The sequence below is a fragment of the Panthera tigris genome, chromosome C1 (genome assembly GCF_018350195.1).
Source record: "Panthera tigris isolate Pti1 chromosome C1, P.tigris_Pti1_mat1.1, whole genome shotgun sequence".
Lineage (NCBI taxonomy): Eukaryota > Metazoa > Chordata > Mammalia > Carnivora > Felidae > Panthera > Panthera tigris.
The window spans coordinates 204,381,057-204,402,394 of NC_056667.1; the positions used below are offsets into that span (position 1 = coordinate 204,381,057).

A 21,338-nucleotide genomic window follows, 5' to 3' on the forward strand; every position below is an offset into this window, starting at 1 on the left:
GATCCGGTTCCCCACGTGGTCTCTGTTACAGAAATCGGAAGTTTTCAGTTTGGGATTCCCAAGCTTCTCCAGGGCTTTTTATGTCTACTTTGAAGCTTTGTTGAGGTACAATTCACATACCGTGCAGTTCGCCGCTTGCTTTGGTTTTCAGTCCACTCCCAGAGTTAGGCGGCCGTCACCGCGATCAGTTTGCAAGCATCTCCATCGTCCTAAAAAGAAATCCCTCCCCATTAGCGGTCTCTCCCCGCGGTGCCGACCCTCGGCGACCCCCAGTCTACTTTCCGTTGCAACGCACTTGCTTGTGCTTCCCGGAATGATTTCGTACCTTTCCAGTCGTTTCCCCTTGCGTGCTGTGCAGGCCTGGGGAGAACTGTATGGTTTCAGTACGTTCACACACGGTGTTTGTCTTCTCAGTATAGACAAACTATAGATTGTCTATATAGATTTGCTAATATAGATTAGCGCTTCTCAAACATCAATATTCTCAACTTTTCATATGCATGCAAATCACCTAGGAGAGCTGCTTAAAATTCCCAGTGATCCTGCAGGTCTGAGATGAGACCTGAAATTCTGAATTTCAAACAAGTGGTCCCCATGCCGCCGGCGTGGGCGGCGAACAAGGACACACGTGACCCTGAAGTCATGATTTGCAGCAGAGCAGCCTCCATCTCAGACAGTGTGTCGAGGACTGTCTTAGCGGGGACGGTCGCCGTCGCGGCCTGGAGAGCTGCAGGAAGGGAGCCCGGGCGCATGTGCGCGAGCCAGTGGACAGGGCTTTGCATACATGGGCCTCCGTCCACCCTTCTGAAATTGGGGTGGGAGGACCCCCAACCCTTTTCTTTTTCTCTCCTCCGCCTGCCCATCCGCGCCCTCCCTGATTCACCCTTGTCCCTCTCAGCAGCAGAATGCCGCCGCCTGTTGAACTTGGTCTGGTTCCCTTGCTCATCGAGGCTGCAACCCCACGTTTCTCTGACCATCTCTGACGCGTCAGGGTCATCGGTTCTAGTCACACGGCACTTTCTGGAAATCGTGTTTTGTGAAAAGAAATGAGAACCACATTTTCCGCACGTTGGTATTTCCAGTGACTTCTGTGTCCTTAGGTCTAGGAACTGTGGTCCCCTGTGTGGCATCTGAATGAAGCATGTGGCAGCCGGTGACAGAGCTGAGCTGACACCTGGAGCCTACGGGTTTGTTCAGGGTGGGTCGTCGCGTGGCCCTGTGGCGTTCAGTCACCGTCCGCGGAAGAACTCGCCTTCTCTGGGTTTCATCAACTTGTTTTTGTTTCTGTGGTTTCTTGCTAAATAACTGTATCATCAGATCCCACATGACTCGGCCGAGGCCAAAAACAGAAAGGAAGCTTTCTTCGTCTTCCAGCGTGGCCGGTGGAGACTCTCGGAGTCGCCCAGCTTTTATCTCGGGGGCGAAATGGGAGCGGAGAGAGGCTCGCGTTGGTTTGAGGGACTGTGGGCGGCAGGGGCCGACTGGCTGTCACACCCTCCATGAGCACAGTGTGGGAAGCGGTTGGGGGCACCTGTGGTAGCTTGTCTGTGCCCAGCCCTTGGACGCTCTGCATCTGAAAGACGTGGGAGCTCACTGAGAAAGGACAGACTGGGAGCACGGTGGCCATTTAGAGCACATCTCTGACCAGGTCATTCCTGGCTCACACTCAGTGCCCACCCCCCCCCCCCCACCATCACCCACGGTTCTCAGTACTCCTCTGTCTGCCTCCGGTCCCCTTCCGGCCCTGCCACCAGCAGACCTCCTTGTAAATACCTTACACTCTAGCTTACAGGACGTGGCCCAAGTCCGGGACACCGGCTTGCTGCCTCCGTGGCTCCGCACTCACTGTCCCTTCGGCTGAATGCCCCCCCCTGCCCTTTGCCTTCTGTCACAGTTCCCCAGCCTCCTTGCCTCCTCTATGATGTCTTTGTTTTTCAAATCCTCTGACTCCTTTCCCTCTTCGTGTTCCACTATAAGTGGCTACTTCTGATGTTTTCTTATTATTTAGACTATTAATAAAAACAATGCAAATACAACTACTATTTATTGAGCCACATACCGAGTGTCTGATGTGGCACAATGTGGTTCACATACGTGACTTCATTTCCTCTTCCACGCATCCTTGCCAGGGAGCTGGTGTTATACCCACTGTGTGCGTGAAGATACACATATGCGCTTCACAAATGAGAAAGTTCAGGGCACCTGGGTGGCTCAGTCTCTTAAGCACCTGACTCTTGATTTCAGCTCAGGTGGTGATCTCACAGTTCGTGGGTTCGGGTCCCGCATCAGACTCTGTGCTGACAGCTCAGAGCCTGGAGCCTGCTTTGGATTCTCTGTCTCCCTCTCTCTCTGCCCCTACCCTGCTGTCGCTCTGTCTCTCTCTCTCTCTCTCTCAAAAATAAATAAACACTAAAAGAAAAAAAAAACAGAACAAAACAAAAAACGGCATTCACAAGGCACAAAGAAACCAGAGTGTGCCAGGGACAGGCTGGGTGGGGAGGACCATTGTTCTGACCCAGCATGGTTTCCTTCTTAGTGCCCTTTCATGTGTATACACACTATTTCAAAGCTTTTCCTACATCTATTTTTGTGATGAGTGGCTTTAAACTTGCTCAGAGAGAGCCTTGCGGAGGGAACTGCAGTTTGAGAACATGATGGAAATTGGTGGAACCTCCCCAGCTTTTTTCATGTGGACGAGGTTTAAGGGGATTGCAGAGGGGGTGAGGGTCTTGGGAAACAGCCCCTCCCTTCCGTCCGTCCATCCACCTGTCCTTCCCGGATCTCTCCCATCTGATGCCCTTCGATGCCCACTGCCGTTGAGTGACAGCGCCCCAGGGCGTGGGGGTGGATCGAGAAAGAAAAATGGTTCCAAAGTACTATGTTTACCATCTTGGATTCCCAGAGAGCTCAGAGAAGTAGAAGGCTGGATTCAAGAAACGGGCACAGGTAGCACGGAGAAGGTTTATTTGCTTTTCTCCCTCTCCATCCGTGTCCACACACACCCACTAACACGCTCGCCTTCAGCAAAGAAAACTCCAAGTTTTGGGTCTTGTATGGAAACCAATTTGACAATAAATTTCATATTAAAACAACAACAGCAAACTCCAAGTTAAAAATTCTGTGTCTCTTTTGCCCAGAGGAACAAGAAAGAAGCAGGAAAGCCTCTGGATAAAAATCCCCTTGACTTCGGGCGCAAAGCTGTCCGACTTCCATTTCGTTTTTGTAGCACTTAAATGTTTGTTTTTAAATCTGTGTATGCGAATGCTCACCAAGAAGAAAACCTTGTATGTGCCCAGATAACTTTCTAACATTCCGGTGGTGCCTCTTCATGCTGTAGAAAATGTCTTCTGAAGGGAATTAGGAATTGGGTAAGTTCCCGCCACGCTTTTAAAACAGAACGGAATCAGCCCTTCCAAGTTCTGGATGCGGAGTGTGTGCGTTGGGGCGGGAGGGGTGGGTGAAATTCCTGGGTTAAAACCAATGAGCTCCAAGCTTATGAGACTCCTTCTTGAACATATAGCTCTTCCAAATGTCATTTTGATAAGTTAATATAAACGAATCAGAAACATCTGCACCAAAAATCCCCCTGAATACGCAAGGGCTTAACAATTAGGGGGAAGAATGTTTCGTACAATGTGTTTCAGGTTTTAGCAGATCCAAAATGTTTTTGAAAAACAGTTAAGTTCTTAACACATTTTGAGAATTTAAAGGGCGGCTGGTTGTCCCATGCCTCCCCACCCCCCTTTAAAAACGGGAATGGTTATTCCTGTTCTTTGTGTTGACTCCTGCCCTGTTCTTATTGCCTGGGGAGGAAATTCTCCCAGCAGAGGCCCCATCTTTAGTCTCTGCAAAGGGCTGTCCTACTCTCTCTCTCTCTCTCTCTCTCTCTCTCTCATTCCTAGATTTGCTTCGTAAGCAAATAATTGTGTGTGTCAGGCACCGGGTTCTGAAAGCAATGATGAGACCGTGTTCTGTCGAGTTGGAGGACTCGTTTCTAGATTCAGGTGGGGGCATGGTTGCCGCCGTGGGTCACTGTCACAGTCTCACCATCTTTGACACCTACTGGTCCATCCTTTCTGCCGGTGCCCAATCTGAGAGCCAGCTCTTGAGGAAAAGAAACACAAGATATCAGATGTGCAGAGGATGAGCTGAAAGGTGATGGGTTGGCAGGAGAACAAAACAAAAACAAAAAGCACCAAAAACAAAGCTCAAACTCCGCTAAACCCCCCGCTGTGAACAAGGGCCACCTTGTGTTCAGTCCTCTCAAGCTGCTCTTATTCTGGGACACAGACTGGGGGACCCTGACACATGCCAGCTGAGCAGATGGTTACGGCTCACACACAGTCTCCTTTTGAGCTCTTTCATTCAGAGAAGTTGTCCTTCCATTTTATTTCCATTTTATTGACTTCAGGTGTCACCATCCTGAAATTTTAATCACCGAACACCGACTAGCCATCCGTGAGATCACCCAACTTGTAATTCTATCTGGATGTCAGGACGAGAGAAGAAACCCTTGCTCATTCTTGTTTCTTCTGTTTCGCCTTCAAGGGACACGGCCAGTCTTTCTCAGGCTTCCTAAGTAATCGTCATGTAATTGTCTTTATAGGTTGGAAAGTCTTGATTCCTGAACTTAAAAAAAAATAGTAATAATAAGGGCAATTAATTAAAAGGGCTGGGAGCCTATTAGCAAAGAGATGTGATTCTAGGAAATCATGTGGCTACCTGACTGTGGGAGCAGCGTGACTCCACCCCAGTTTAAGTTCAGCGCTGCTAATTAATGGTATTTTCTCATGAAGTTTAAGAAATCAAAAAATGAAAGAATTAAAGCAGGGCTGCTTCTCACTGTTTCCGACCCAAGATTTGTTCTAGTCTTGTTGGAGTAGATCACATCAGGCTCTTATCTGAAACTGTTTCAGTGACTGTCGGGGCCTCCCTAAATCCCAAACCGTCATGTTCCAGTGCGCTTTGGGGTTTTTTACTAAGAGGTCTCTCTCTCTCTCTCTCTTTTTAAAAAATGTTTATTTATTTTTGAGAGAAAGAGAAACAGAGCATGAGCAGGGGAGGGGCAGAAAGAGAGGGAGACACGGGATCTGAAGCAGGCTCCAGGCTCTGAGCTCTCAGGACAGAGCCCGATGAGGGGCTCGAACTCATAGACCGCGAGATCATGACCTGAGCCAAAGGCAGCCGCTCAACGGACTGAGCCACCCAGGTGCCCCTAAGAGGTCTCTAACCCTCAGACCCTAATGGAACCGGCTCACCTCCCAAGGCGGGGTCCAGCTCAAAGGGGTGTTCCGTGAAGAGCAACCCCCAACACACACATGCCCCCTTTGTATTACATTATCCGGCTTTAATTTTATCATATTGCTAACTGAAATAATCTTATTGTTAACCTTCCATCACTGCAGTGCAAACAATGAACCAATGATCGACACAGACATGACCTCTGTTTAGAAAAGATTTGCCATTTTCAATTTCCCTTGATTTTATTTTTAAGTCATCTCTCTACCCAGCATGGGGCTCAAACTTACAACCTTGAGATCAAGAGTTGAATGTCCACCACCTGCAATAGGCTGGTGCCCCTTCAATTTTTTTAAAGGTTGGGCATTGCTTGGTTTGCACTTGGTGGATGAACATGATAGTGTCTCATAATAGCCTGGGGGCCTGGGTGGCTCAGTCGGTTGAGCATCCAACTTCAGCTCAGCTCATGATCTCGTGGCTTGTGAGTTCGAGCCCCGCGTCGGGCTCTGTGCCGACAGCTCGGAGCCTGGAACCTGCTTCGGATTCTGTGTCTCCCTCTCTCTCTGCCCCTCCCATGCTGGTGCTCTGTCTCTGTCTCTCAAAAATAAATAAACATTAGAAAAAATAAGTAGTTTGAGGGAGTGTTTATTTTATAAATATTCCTGCAGTGTGCAATGGCACGTCCACCAAAGCCTAGTCTTTCAGAGAGAAGTAGCAGGACCAAAACCTTGCAAATTACAGATTCTATTGAAAGAAGAGTCACCGGGGCGCCTGGGTGGCGGTTGAGCGGCTGACTACAGCTCAGGTCATGATCTCACGGTCTGTGAGTTCGAGCCCCGCGTCGGGCTCTGTCCTGAGAGCTCAGAGCCTGGAGCCTGCTTCTGATTCTGTGTCTCCCTCTCTCTCTGCCCCTTCCCTGCTTGCTCTCTGTCTCTCTCTCTCAAAAATAATAAACAATAAAAAATTAAAAAAAAAAAAAAAGAAAGAAGAGACACCAAGTTCTGGGAATTTGCCCTTCTCAATCTCTGGGCTCTAGATTAGAAATTCTGGCTGAATAGATACAAGGTTTTCATCCTGACTCTGTTGCCTTTTGGGACATTTGTCCCAACCACAGAAGGTACTTTTCCGGGGAGGCCCCGGTCTCCATAAATGGCTAATGATCTGGACACCATAGGCTGATAGCCCTCTTCTCCCACAATCCCAAGCACAAAAAGGTATCGCCTGTCTCGAAAAATGATCGTGGGCAAGCTTGTGCCCAATGTGGCAACCCTCAGAAATGGGTGAGGGTGAGTGTGCAGGTTGAACACGTGCACGCGAATGCAGACGTATCTCAAGGTGACAGAGAATTTCCCCAGTTGGGCTTAAAAAAAAAATCAGAACTTCCTCCCAAACCATCAGTCTTAACGGGATATGGCATACTTTCTTCTTAGTTTTTACCTTTCCTTAAGTTCATTCATAATGAAAGAAAGAAAGAAAGAAAGAAAGCAAGCAAGCAAGCAAGCAAGCTGGGGCGTCCGGGTGGCTCAGTCGGTTGGGGGTCGGACTCTTGATCTCAGCTCGGGTCAAGATCTCATGGTTTGTGAGTTCAAGCCCTGCGTCAGGCTCTGCGCTGACAGTGCGGAGCTGCTTGGGATTCTCTCTCCTCTCTCTCTCTCCGTTCCTATCCCTCTTTATCTCTCTCTCTCTCAAAACAAATAAAAATAAAAACCTTAAAAAAATAATAAAGCAAACTGCTGCCTCCCTATCAACAGAGAACATAAGGACAGACGCCCCTGCCTACGGAGGTCAGAGAACCTTGTTTTCGAGCCGGGATTCCGCAGGGAGCTAACAGTGGTACAAACATTCCCTTTAAGGAAATAAGGTTTGTCATCCAGGAATTTATGCAAACCCTTCTCGATAAAGGCAAGGAGCCCAAGATGGCTGCCTTCTTTCCGCATTATCAGGTGGTTATTTGATCCTGCTGCTACTTCGGTGGGGCGTCTCTTACACCTGTCTTCCCTTTAGTACTTCCTGCCATCGAGGTGCCTGTCTGGGCTCAGATCCTGTGTTCAGACCCTACTGGAGGGTCGTCCATGGACTTTGCTAACTGTCCCCTTCTGGTTTGCCACCAGCATTTTGACCTGTTGCTTTGATCACGCTATCCTATGCTCCTAAACTCCCATTGAGACTTCCTCTAACAGGGAGGATTAACTCTGAGAGCTTGACTTTTTTTTTTTTTTTAATGTTTATTTATTCTTGACAGCGAGAGCTCAAGCAGGGGAGGGACAGAGGGGGGAGGAGGGACTGAGGATCCTCAGAGGGCTCTGCGCTGACAGTTTAGAGCCCGACACGGGGCTCGATCTATGACCTGAGCCGAAGTCGGACGCTCAACCGACTGAGCCACCCAGGCGCCCCTTGACTTTTGGCTTTAAAAGCTCTTCTGGGGGCTGACCTTTCTACTCAAAGCGTGGTCCGAGGCTTGGCAACTTGGCTACATACGGATCACATGGGAGATCGGTGGCTCGCACAGCATTCCCCCCACCCCCCCAGGTGATCCTTCAAAAGCTGCACTTTAACAAGGTGCCCCAGGTGACCTGCATGTGTTTCTGAGAAATCTTGATGGCTACATCCTCATCCGTGGCTGGCAGCTCTTTTGTTTTCCCGCCCGGCTCTGCAAGGACTGCTTTGCACCCTCCATCAGCGCTACTGATTTATTTAATCTTGCCGGCGTCGCTGAGTGGTAAATACTGTTATTATTCCCATTTGCAGAAGGGGAAACTGAGGCCCTGGGAGATCGTGTCATTGGTGTGAGACTATTCAGGTAGCGTGTGGGGGAGCAGCTGGGATTCGCTGGGAGACCTTTGCCTCCGGAGCCCGTGTTCGTGACCCTCGGACATTGGGCCTTTCCCTCTCCCTGGCCTGTTGTCACAGGCCATCTGCTCTGCGTTCAGTGGCTTCTTCCTCCTCAGTCTGTAAAACTTCTCTAAATCAAGGCCATGGTGAAGGGAGTGCTGCTGTTCTGTGTGTTTTATAAAAGAGCTTTGGGTCTTAAACTTTTCTTTTTTACATTTATCTATTTATTTAATGTTTTTATTTTTGAAGGGGAGAGACAGAGCATGAGTGGGGGAGGGGCAGAGAGAGAGGGAGGCACCGAATCCGAAGCAGGTTCCAGGCTCGGAGCTGTCAGCACAGAGCCCAACGTGGGGCTCGAACTCCCAAACTGAGAGATCATGGCCTGAGCCAAAGTCGGACGCTTAATCGACTGAGCCACCCAGGTGCCCCTAGCTGTATTTATTTTTGACCGAGAGAGTGCAAGCATGAGCTAGGGAGGGGTAGAAAGAGAGGGAGACACAGAATCCGAAGCAGGCTCCAGGCTCTGAGCTGTCGGCACCCCAACGCAGGGTTCGAACTTACGAGCCGTGAGATCATGACGTGGGCTGAAGTCAGATGCTTGACAGACTGAGCCACGCAGGCGCCCCTGGGTCTTAAACTTGGTTTTTTTTTTTTTAAATTTTTTTTAACGTTTATTCATTTTTGAGAGACAGACAGAGCATGAGTGGGGGGGGCGGGCAGAGAGAGAGAGGGAGACACAGAATCTGAAACAGGCTCCAGGCTCTGAGCTGTCAGCACAGACAGGGGCTCGAACTCACAAACTGAGAGATCATGACCTGAGCCGAAGCCGGACGCTCAACCGACTGAGCCACCCAGGCGCCCCTTAAACTTATTTTTAAGGAAGGCCGTGCCATCCCCCACGTAGATTTGATCCCCCTTAGCCCTAGACGGTGAGTTTCCTATTGCTGCCATTTAAAGTGCACAGTTGAACACCATCGCCCCAGAGGGGAATTCCTGTGGGCTCTGTCTCAAACTTGACCTTTGGAAAACGCATTTACAGCTCAGGTCTGAAAAAAACCAACAGAGATAAGGAAAACGACCTTGCAAGGACATTGGTGCAGAGTTTATCAAATCCTTTCAAGACCTCGAGGTCGGAATACCTATCTAGCCCCCTGGTACTCAAGGCCCAAGGTTAATTACAGAAAGCTACGCGAGGTCTGACAGAAATTAAGGTCCGTGGTTTTCAAACTGACTTCTGACCTATTTCAAGGAGGCATTCCAGAAAAAGGCTTGGGGCTTCAGGGTGGGCTGGCCTGAAAATAGGGGTTCCCTAGACCTCCCCTCACTTTCAAACAGTTAGTACAGACTTTCTTATTTTATATAATAGGCGCTGGGATAACTTTCCCCATCTATTTGTGTGTGTGTGTGTGTGTGTGTGTGTGTGTATTAAAAAGCAGCTGAAATAATCAGACTCCATCCTTTTCAGCGGAGGCCCCTGAGGTGCAGAAAGGTGCACTGACTTCCCCAAGGTCACTTATTGTTTGGCTAAAAGCTATTCCTTGTATCCCTCCTCCTTTGAAAGCTCAAAAGCCGGGCCCTCTGCCAAGTCTGTTCAGTGTTCGCTCCTCTGCCCTCTGGGTCAGCCCTGATTCTATTCAGTGGTGCTGACCTGGCTATATTTCCTTGGCGTTCAGGGCTCCTCCGTGCGTGTTTGGAAAACAAAACACCGTTCAGGTGTTCCCGGGGCGGCGCTGAGTCCAGAAGTCATGTATCTGCTTGAACTTTCAGGACAATAAGGCCACAAATAAAACACACAGAGGAGACTGTCCATGACATTTTGCAGTTAGTAATAACGGGTATGTGGTCATTTCCATCTCACTGTTCCTGTTCACTAGAAACTTCTTCATCTGGCTTTGCGACAGATAGGCACCCTGAGAAGTATTTTATTTCTAAAAGTGGTTCTCCACCTGCCTAAGTGTTCAATGCCTTTATGATCTTTTGCCTAAAAAAACTTAGCTGCTAATCCCTGCTCCCTCGGTTCACGCCCCAGAGACACTGCCCACAGCCTGGCCTGTCGGCGCCCATGTGTGGCTGGTTCTACAGAAATATAGAAGCAGAGTTCTGGGACCTGGTTGCCTATCTCCCAGCTTTTACTCCTCTCTCTGCCCCTGGCTCTATACCATTTCTATTTCTAACCCCTGTTTCTTCTCCCTCTAATTGTTCCCGATGGGACCAACACTGGAATTCTTGTTATTTCCAAAGAGATACTGAAGTCATCTGCTCTGAGATCTCCTGCAAGGGAAACGTAGATTCTTGTTCTGAAAAGACAAGCACCCGATTGTTTTATTTAGGTACCTATAATTACCGAGAATTTGGATGAAGATATTGGCTCTCATGCTACTTAATTACATATTCAGAGATGTTATCTAAAAAATCCTTTGGGCGTCCTATATATACGCGGATATTTTTAGTTTCACTTTTGCTTCTTCTGTCCCTGAGAAGAGTTAGAGAATATCTAGCTCTCCTCCAAAGAAAGAGAATTCCCAAGAGCTTGTAAAAAGCAAGTCTGAAGATATTAATTAGTAATCTGCAACTCTAGAAAGTGGTTTGCTATCCTCCCTGACAGTCTTTCAATTATTTACTAGGATTAAGATCTTGAACTTGGTCTCAGGTAAATCTCTAGGGTAGGGAAATGGTTGTCGCCGCGTGTTTCTAATGTCCTATAACATTTGAGTACTGTGCAGTGACACGAGGGAGGAGTTTGACCCTTTTCAGAGTTTGGGAAATTTCTCCCTGTAAAGCCTCCAGCAGGACTCCTTGCTGGGTATACTGGTAGCTGGTGGGTTAACATAACTAATCTTTATGGACAAAGGGGCTTTTCACAGGCTTTGACTCAAGGGCGGGCCTGCAGGATGGATGTTTATAAAACAGAAGCTGCAGAGATTAATCCTCGCATCCGAGAGAAGTTTTGTCATTTGTCACTATTTTATTGGTCCTTGTCCTGCAAATCCAGCCATAATATCTCGGCAGAGAGGTGAAACTATGCTCTTCCTCATTTAATTCGTTTTGAGCATTGTCCTCTTTCCTACTTAGGACGGATCTATTTCCACTCTGACTTGAATTTACATTTAGAAGTAAAGCCTGTCCCTCAAGAGAGATGAATTTTGAGCTTACAACCTGTGCTTGCCCCTGACCGGTGACTTTCTCCAGGGCCACTGCAGGGTACTTTTTGGCTTGAGGCTGAATGCTTGAACTTCCCATGACTGGAGCTGAGAGCAGGTGTCAACTTCCCTCTGAGTCCTGTGCCTGGGGGCACGTAGAGGTGCTGGGATTAAATCAGGAACCTTTTAGGAGAGAGGAGTGTGTACTTGGCAGGCAGCCAACATTGTCAAGTCCAGTTAATATTCTCACAATTTCCAAGGTCATCTTTTTATTATTATTATCATTATTATTCCTAAAGTGTAAAAGTAATCTTGGCTTTTTGCAAGGCCTCAAACACAGTTTGGTCCTTTACAAATTCATTCCCCCGAACAGTACTCTTTGGCGCCCCCCACAGGAGCTCCTTGAAGCCAGGTACCACGCCTGGCTCTTCTAAATATTCTTGGCACTCAGCACAGGTTCTGGGTCCCTCGTAGGCACATTTCTTTGCAGAATAAACGTGTGCCACTTATTCTCCGAATTCTCCCAGGACTCGAGGACCCCAGACTTTGTGTAAAACAAAGCAAAGCCAAAGAAAGGGGCCACCTTCTCCCCCTTTCTCAGTGTTGGCATTTTGCTTTGATTTTATTTATATAAAGGCTATGCCAACTATAAATAGCATTAAAACTGATTTTTTTGGGGGGGGTTATTTAACAGGGTGACAATGTTTTTGTTAACTTGTTACTGATATTAATTTAAGGACATTCGTCATATTTTAAAATAGGTTGTCTGCCTATTCCTATTTTAACCTACCCTTAAGTCCTTTTTTTTTTCCACCTGCCTATTGAGGGGATAAGAGGAAGGGAAAGGGTGACCGAAAATAGAATTGCATGTTAGCAGCCCCTGCATGCACCTGATGTGTTTCTTAAACCATCCCCGTACTGCGTTGACTGTCCTAGTTCCATTTTAAAGATAACCTGGGGCACCTGGTTAAGTGTCCGACTTTGGCTCAGGTCATGACATCTCGGTGGTGAGTTCGAGCCCCACCTTGGGCTCAGTGCTGACAGCTCAGAGCCTGGAGCCTGCTTCCGATTCTGCGTTTAACCTCTTCTCTCTGCCGCCCCTCGCTTGTGCATTCGCTCTCTCGCTCACTCTCCCTCTCTGAAATAATAAATGAATAAACTTTAAAAAATAAAAATTAAAGGTAAACTAAAAAGACACACTGGCAAGTGATTTTTCCAAAGTCTCTGTATTGGTTATCCACGGCTGCTGCCACAAGTTACCCCAAGCTTAGTGGCTTAAAATAAAGTTATTCTCTTACAGCTGTGGAGGTCAGAAGTCCAAAATGCTTCTTATTCGGACGAAATCAAGGCGTCACAGGGGCTACATTGCTTCTGGAAGCTCAAGGGGAGAACCTGCTCCCTTATTTCTCCAGCTTCCAGAAGGTGCCCTGCGCTGACTCGTGGTCCCTCGCCCCATCTTCAGATGACACTCCCCTTGACTTCCTGCCTCCCCACTCCTATTTTGTAAGGATCCTTGTGACCACACTGAGCCCAACCAGATAATCTCTCCATCTCAACATCATTACTTATACCTGCAAGGTCCTTTTTTGCCGTGTAAAGCAGCAAATTCACAGATCCCTTGGGGTGTGGAAATCGTTGGGGACGTTATTCCAGCCCCCACAGTCCTAGCCCCAGAGCATATCCTAATATACAGAACTCCATACAGAGTTCACCTTCTGTGCACAGGAAACAGTTTTTGGCTCTTTCGTTGGCCCTCTAATTGCTGAGCGATTACCTACAATTGCTGAGCAAAATACATACAATTCATAGTGGAAGCACCTTGGCAGTTGAATTCCTGGGGAGTTTTAGAGGTTTTTTTTTTTTTTTTTAATTTTTTTTTAACGTTTATTTATTTTTGAGACAGAGACAGAGCATGAATGGGGTGGGGCAGAGAGAGAGGGAGACACAGAATCGGAAGCAGGCTCCAGGCTCTGAGCCGTCAGCCCAGAGCCCGAAGCAGGGCTCGAACCCACGGACCGCAAGACCGTGACCTGAGCCGAAGTCGGACGCTCAACCGACTGAGCCACCCAGGCGCCCCTAGAGGTTTTTAAAACTGGCCTCGTGGTGACCTGTTGGATGAACTCAGAGCCTTCTCACTTTTGTCTTCTAGGCTTCTGTACAGAAGTACATTGTGAAGAATTATTTCTACTATTACCTATTCAGATTCTCAGCCGCTTTGGGTCAAGAAGTGTTCTACATCACCTTTCTTCCGTTCACTCACTGGAATATTGATCCTTATTTATCCAGAAGACTGGTCATCATATGGGTTGTAAGTATCCTTATTACCTTCTAACCACTGCTACTCCCACAACCGTGACCCACTTTGGCATTCAAGGACGTTGTGTATATGTTCTTTAAAAAAAAAAAAATCGCTTAGAGTTGAATTTTCAGGTGGTTTACTTTGGAAAAGTAACAGGACAAATTAAAAAGCTATGAACACAACTTGTTTTGTTTGCAAACAGCAAGCAAACCCCTGGTTCATGTACGTTGTCATACACCCCCGTTTGGGCGAATAAAACGGGAAGAGAGAGATGATGTGATGTGCAGAGAAGAAAGGACATTTCTGGGAGCCCTTGTAGGGGCAGGAAATGCAACCTCCCAAGAGGCCAATTTTAGTACAATTTGGCCCAAAACTGGAAACTAGAAGCTGTTCACTAATAATTGCAAGGGGTCTCAGGAGACCATCTAGTGCCCAGAACTAGGGGCCTGACACGTGGGCGGACTCTGTGAGTCACTACTTGAACATGGTGATGCTTAGCGACTAGTTCGTGAAGGGGAAGGAGTCTTAATGATCAATCAGTTGGAAGGTCAGGTGGTTTCACTGGAGGGAGGATCAGGGCAAGGTCACCAGCACGGCGGCTGTTTCCCCCGACTCAAGGTTCTGCACTGAAAACAGAGGTTCAGAAGCACTTGGCTCTGTGAACGGAGTCTGGGTTCTTGTGCGGCTCTGCTCCGAGAAACTGTGTGATCTTAAGCAAGTGACTGCACCACGCTGGGCTTTATTTTTCTCCTCTGTAGACCAAGTGAGAATGGCCTCGGTCAGAAGCCATAATCTCACATATCCTTTAAGGCAGGGAAAGGGAAGTGAAACAGTGATACCCCGAATGGGGAGAGTGGGGAGGGTGGTGTGGGTGTCAGTGAGGGTCACGAGGGACACAGGGCAGCACCGCCCGTAGGGCCACCTGTGGCTGCCATGAGGCAAAAGGGGCTGGAGTTGCCAGATTTGTTTTTCATGGGAAGCCTCCCATTTTCTTAAATGTAGGCTTACATCTTTAAAACAATGTATGTCCGCTGAACAAAGAATCCTTGATGTCCACGCGTACGGGGCTTGGTTTGAAGCCTCTAGCCTAAGGAACCACTGAGGTCTCCAGGGCTATGGTTATGATTATTTGGCCCCAAATTCCTCCTGACTTTTTTTTTCCCCCTCCTTTACAGTCGAAAACACAAGCCACTGGTTCCTTTCCCCATCCCTGTCTCCCAACCAGCTGAGTCTGAAATCTAGCTCCTCTATGAGAATCTGATCTGAGAATCTGCAAAGGCATGTATGCATCTTGCAAAAGGGGAACGTTAGCGGAACGGTGCATCTCCCTTTCTGCCTCTCCCTTCCCTACCTGCAGAGCCCTTTCTGCCTCTCCCTTCCCTACCTGCAGAGCAGTGCGACCCTGGGGCAACTGGGAGGCGGGGAGAGCTGATGGGGGCAGGGAGAATTCCCGAAATGCACGAAAGGTGCATGGTGCATTTATTTTCTGGATATGATTATCAGTGTTCCAACATTCATAGTGGTTGAGTGAAGCAAATGATGCCAAATCACTTCTAATAATTTTTCAAGTGTACTGGACTGATTGTACTCCGGGCCAGCTGCGTCCCCCACTGAGGGTAGACCACTTTTCCTGAAGGGCCGGGAGGATCTTGACACCTGATGGTAGTTAGGGGACTCTCTGATTGTCGTTTTGGTTATTTTTCACTGTGGAGACCTCATTGCCAAGTGCTCAAAGGATTTCCTGTGTGAGATAGAATTACCAGCCTTTTGCTGGACAGAGAGCTGATAAAATCTTTGCTCCTTTGAGGAGCAGGTTGTCCTGGGCTTTGGCGACCTGTCACTTGCTTTTAGAAATGGGTGCATGGTCACATGCAAGGCACCCGTGCTCGGGGTTCCATATCTGGGTGGTCAGCTGGGTCCTCAAGGCAGCGTGCGAGGTCCTAGCTCCTGGTGCGCACAGTGGAGCCCATCCCAGGAGAGATAGGTGGAGACAGAGAGATGGAAGGGGAAGGGCAGAAACTGGGGGCAGGGGAGGAGGGAAAGGGGGTGGAGAGGGAGGAGAGGAGGGGGAGAGAGACCCAGGGAGGAGAAGAGGTCCAGAGAGAGACCAAGAGACAGAGAGAGAGAGAGAGAGAGAGAGAATCCGAGAAAGACACAGAGAGAGAAACAGAGAGACAGAAGCCCTGAGAAAAACACAGATTGAGAGAGACTACAAGGTGGTAGGGGGAGCTCTGTGCTGGCTGCAGAGATAATAATGAGATGGTTTTGGCTCCAGTGGGGAAGGCTGGAAGGGAAGGGGAATACCCACAGTGGGGGGGGGGAGGGGGGGGTTGGGAGGGAAGGGTGGAGCACAGTGAGGTGCTCCTGGATAATGAGCTTCCACCGAGGGGGCCTCTCCTGCATAGGGATGTCCTAAATCAGGGGCCGGGTCTCAGGGAGCCTGGAGGAAGTGAGGTTAATTACCTAGGGGCGGAGCTTGGAGCCTCCTAGCTTTAAACATCTGATCTCGCCCCAAAGCCTTTGGAAGGCAGCTGCGTTCAGGAGGGCCAAACCGGTTGTCAGGTTTTTCCACTCTGTCGACAGTTGTCATGGGATGGAGTCTCAACAGGTTTTATTGCATTTAAAAATCATTTGTTATAGTGGGAGTGACTCATACTGTCAGAGGTAGCCGAGCAGGATGTGTGGTTAGATGACATGCTTCCTCGTCACAATTATAACTGTGCCCTCCCCCACACACACACATTGTACATCCTTTATTGCTTTTATTGGCATCCGTGTTTATTATCTTATTTGATTTCATAACAATGGGTTAGTATCAGTTGCATCATTTTATAGGCTGGGATAATAATACTTCCGATAACAATTAGCCCTAGCCTATGCTGAACCCTCAGCGTACGTGGCCACTCACTGGGATATTGCTTTACATATTTTTATCTCATTCAATCCTGCCGGCGATCCTGAGATGTGGTTACTGCCAGCCCATTTTACAGATCTGGAACTGATGTCTACAAAGGTTAAATCGCTCACCCAGGATCGTGTGGGGTTAAGTGGGTTTGATCCAGGCTCCCAGGGCCTCCTCCTGTGCTGGAGGCAGACACTGCTGTCGCTTCTTAGAACACGCTCCTTTTTTTTTTTTTTTTTTAAGAAATGTTAAAGCTGAGGCTTTAAGCATGAAAACACCTTGCCCAGTTACCTTCGATTGCACATTTGCTAGGATTGTGCTTCATGTGTGCCCATATGGCATTTACTAACTATATTCTATTTAAGTGTCTTTGATAGAACTTTCTTGACAAGCGCAAGGTCTTTTATCCCAGAAAATGCAGACGAGCCTTTGCACTTAGCTGAAAAAATATCAATCCCGTCATCCTTTCCCTCTTCTAGTGACTTATCAAGGTGTTTGACCTGGCATTGGATTTCAATGAACAGAGAAGCCTGTGAATGGATTATCTAAGATGTGCTAGATCGTGCTTTACAAAGAGTCACCATCCAGAGTGATCATCCTGTCTCGACTTCCATTTTGGTGTGGGGCAGTCCCATCAAAAAATAAAAACCTTACAATAGTATTACAGGGGCGCCTGGGAGGCTCACTCTGTTAGGTGTCTGACTTCGGCTCAGGTCATGATCTCACGGTTCATGAGTTTGAGCCCCGCACCAGGCTCTGTGCTGACAGCTCGGAGCCTGGAGCCTGCTTCGGAGTCTGTGTCTCCCTCTCTCTGCGTCCCCCCCCACCCCCCACTCATGCTCTGTTTCTCTGTCTCTCAAAAATAAGTAAACATTAAAAAAAAATAATATTGCTGCATCTTTAAAAGGTTGGAAGCCGTGATATGGCATGGTGGTCGGCTTTGTAATAGGAGACAAAATTTCACTTCTTTGCAAAAGCAAGTTTTTCTCCATTTAGTGAATAGCATTGCAAATATTGTTACCACAGTTGATCCTTGGAAAGCTTTTTTTTTCTCGTTCTTAGGATATTTTACTTACTTATATATCTCTTTTCACAGCTATTTCATGGCAATTCAGAATGAGCTGCAAGAAAAAAATAGGAAAAGCAAAATTAGGGGGAAATACAGATAGAATAGGAGATTAAGGCCTCGTCTGAAGTTCAATGTAGCCTGTTGATTCAAAGTTGAGCCACAGATTGGCCTTTGAACTTTGTCGTGACCAAACCAAAATGAAATGAAATTACATCCACTAGGAAATCAGCTTATTCCTAAGGGAGCAAATCTTTTCCTGACACATAGAATCATTAAGCTTAGGGATGCCTGTGGCTAAATTATTTTCCTAGAAATATTGTTTCGTATCAGTACCCCCTAACACCTGTGTGAGTACCCATTTTGACTCTTCCTCATAAACTTTGTGTGTTCTCACTTTTTAATCACTGGTAATTTCACCAATGAAAAATGGCCTCTCATTTAGTTTTCATATATTTTTAGTGAAGATGAAAGCATTTTTCAAATTTCTGTCGGCCATTTGCATGAACTCTTCTGTGACTTGTTAGGGTGCCTCTTGAGTATTTTTTAAGTGGGCTTTGATTTTTTTTATTGATTTTTTTTTTTCACCAGTTATAAAATGATACTGAACCATTGATTTTCCATGGATCAGAGGTGGTGTGTCTTTATAAGATTTTTAGAAGTTTGGGACTTTGAGAAATGATGTTGAACTCTATGGTATCATTAATAGTGACTTAAAGTCCTTTAAAATTGAATTTCCGTGCTTTTGTGCTGGGTGTGCAGTTGGGGCACAGACTTTAGCACTCCCTCTTGTCTTACCCTTTGTGACCACCCTGTGGCCCCTTTCAGGTATTTGAATTTGAGATTCCGATTTTCAGGCACCTAATCTTTCTGGCCTATGGTTTCTCTGGCCATAAACAGCTTACTCTTTGGGCAACCAGTCCCTAGAAAACCTGGCTGTGCTGCCTGAATCCAATGAAGTGAAAATTTGTCTTGAGTTCTTCCTTGTGTTTTTTTTCTCATCGGTAAACATTTGCCTTTTCTACCTAACATCAAAAGATCACATCTAAAAGATTCTTACCTAACCGTGATTTTTTTTTTAAGTTTATTTATTTAGGTAGAGAGAGCACACACACAAGTGGGGAGAGGGGCAGAGAGAGAATCCCAAGCAGGCTCCCTGCTGTCAGTGCAGAGCCCAACGTGGGGCTCGATCCCAGGAACTGTGAGATCATGACCTGAGCTGAAATCAAGGGTCGGATGCTTAACCGGCTGAGCTGCCCCAGCATCCCTAAGTGTGATTATTTTAAAGTTTTTGTTATCGTATCCAAACTGTTCTTACAGCTTTTCTGGTTGTTGCTTCTGAGTGTTGTCAGGCACAGTTAATCTCTCTTCTAATAATTCGTGGCTTTTGTTTTTTGGGCTGGGGATAGACGGTTAATTGGGGCACAGAGCCATGGGCCAGGTTGGAATATCAAAGCTTGGGTGTCATCCAAGCAGTGATACCTACTCAAGGCACCTCATGATTTTGGCCTGCAGCATCCCAGCTCTAACAAGAAAGGACTCAGCTAGAAGATCCCTAGAGGCTTGAAATGTGGTCACGAGTCTTCTTTGTATGTTCCCTGTATGACACTTAGAAGAGGTTCGTCTGTGGCATGGAGTCAGAAAGAAAGGAACCAAAGTTGGGCCAGATTACATTAAGACACACACACACAAAAGGCACGCCCTCTCTTTTGCAGACTGAATGCTAATGTCCTTTACTAATTTCGCCTTGTGTGGCGAATCCCCTCAATATTAGACAGTACAACTGAAATCCATATCCAATCCACTGCTAAATAATTGATAGATCGCCTGCCATTTGTGTTCGATGTGATTGAAGAAACACTTTAAAGGAAAATGCTTAATTGCCTGGTGACTATAATTGCCAGGCCCTTCTGTTCCTACTCTCCCAAGTCCGATGAACTCACGTTGGGGAGTTCAAGTTTAAAATGATGGATTACCCCTGGCTTACGTTCTGATTGTTGAAATCTAACTAGCTGATATCTACAGTACACAGCAGACCCCAAATTTACACTTAAACTGTGCCTGTGACCTAGACAGTGTCCAATGGCTGTAGAATCTAGAGTATTATTTTATAAAACTGACCCGTAAATTGGCTAAGAGGCAAACTTCGTGATAAGCTACCTGTCAGAATGGGGTGCTGTCTCTGGATGTGGGCAGGCGGCTGTCTGGCTGTCCCACAGGGGAGTCAGAAGGAGAAGGGAAAAGCCTTCCCAGTCCCTGTAATTTACCCCCCAAGTCTGGGGTCAATTTTAGTGCCACAAGATGACTTTAAATGTGATTAGCTCCTAATCCTCTGTTTAAACTACTACCACGATTCACTTCAAAAGACTGCCCTGCTCGTTAAATTGGTTCTTGCCCGAGATTAATGAGTCTTGAAAAGTATCCAACACAGGCCGGATTGCAACCCGCGCTCACTTGCACTGAATGAAGTAGAATTAGGCGGCAGAGTTTGTGCCCCCGATTCTCTGAAGTAGAATCTTGTAATTGAGTCTTAGTTAAATATTAAGTAAATGTCTCTAGGGGGTTGTTATGCAAACTGTATTGGTTTGGTTTTGAAAGACAAGAAGGATGTATTTTGGTTTTAGTCTGGGCTCAAAAAAAAAAAAAAAAAAAAAAAAGCCTTGAACTGGACTCCTAGGGTCGAAAAGATAGACTTCAGTCTCTCCCATGTGTCACCACCATTACCTGAAAGATGGTCCTCCCCTTCTCTTGTATGATGACGACTGGAAAATGTGCCCACGACCCTCTCTGTCCGGCCACCCCACCCCCAGTACTGTCCCTGCTCCCAGCCCCCCCCTAAAGGCTGCAGTGCTGGGTTTGGGTTTGGTTTGTTTTTGTTTGTGTCTTTGTTTAAGTTTATTTAGAGAGAGAGGGAGAGAGAGAATGAGCAGGGGAGGGGCAGGGAGAGAGAGAGAATCCCAAACAGGCTTCCGCCCTGGAGCCCTGACTCAGGGCTCAAACCCCCAACCCTTGAGATCACGAACTGAGCCGAAACCAATTCAGATGCTTAACCGACTGAGCCACCCAGGCGCCCCAGGTTTGCTTTGGTTTTGCTTGAGCAGAATTGTATCCTCCCAAAGAGCAGGCGCCACTCCCAAGTATCACTTCTAAATGCATCACTTAACTCCTCATGGTTGTGCAATTGGTTTACAGCTTTGCGAGCTATGAAGTTGTTTGAAAGCCCAGGGGCCTGCAGGGGGGATACCTTTTTGGAACTTCTAAAATGATGCAAAATATTAAAGATTTCATAGAGTTTGGGGTGCAGTCAGTCCTTGTCTTCTCCCTTTGGTTTTATGGTAGCCTTTTAAGTCTCATGGTAAAAAAAAAACAGGTAACATTTGTGAAGTCCTATCCAGACCAGGAAACAGGCAGCAGCCAGGCAGGGAGGAGGGTAAGGCATTCAGTTTCTCTGAATCCACTGTGGGGGATGGCGGCTGTGGTGGCCCACTGTCCCCCACTGTCCGCAGCCATCAGAGGGAGGGCAGTTGGGGGGTTGGGAGGGGCTGGGGCGCTCAGTCCCTGTGGGTCTTTACAAACCACCCTTCTGGACTGGACTTTGTCCCAGATTCCCTCCCATTCACTTGTAAAACAAAAGAGAATGAGCTTATCAATAGACCATGGGGGTGGGAGGGGGGGGTCTTTTAGATAAAATTTTCAAATAATATCTTCACAAGTCTAGTGTTTTTTTCCTACCAATCGATTCCATTTGCAAAGCTGCATGCTTGAATGGGTCTGCTTTGCTAAGCCTCCCTTCCATGCCAAATGCTTTACATTCGAGAACCCCATTTCACAGGGGGCAAAAGTGAGGCCCAAGCGTTAAGG

General features: G+C 47.2%; 1 protein-coding gene across 7 annotated transcripts in view; it reads left to right on the top strand.

Annotated features, from left to right (window-relative positions):
- SGPP2 (sphingosine-1-phosphate phosphatase 2) overlaps positions 1 to 21,338 on the top strand; it is a 109,473-nt gene that overhangs the window by 33,251 nt on the left and 54,884 nt on the right. For all 7 annotated transcript variants that reach the window (XM_042995438.1, XM_042995442.1, XM_042995446.1 and 4 more), the window contains one exon: positions 13,360 to 13,518. In XM_042995438.1, coding sequence (XP_042851372.1) covers positions 13,360 to 13,518 — 159 coding nt within the window. The remainder of the gene's footprint in view (positions 1 to 13,359; positions 13,519 to 21,338) is intronic.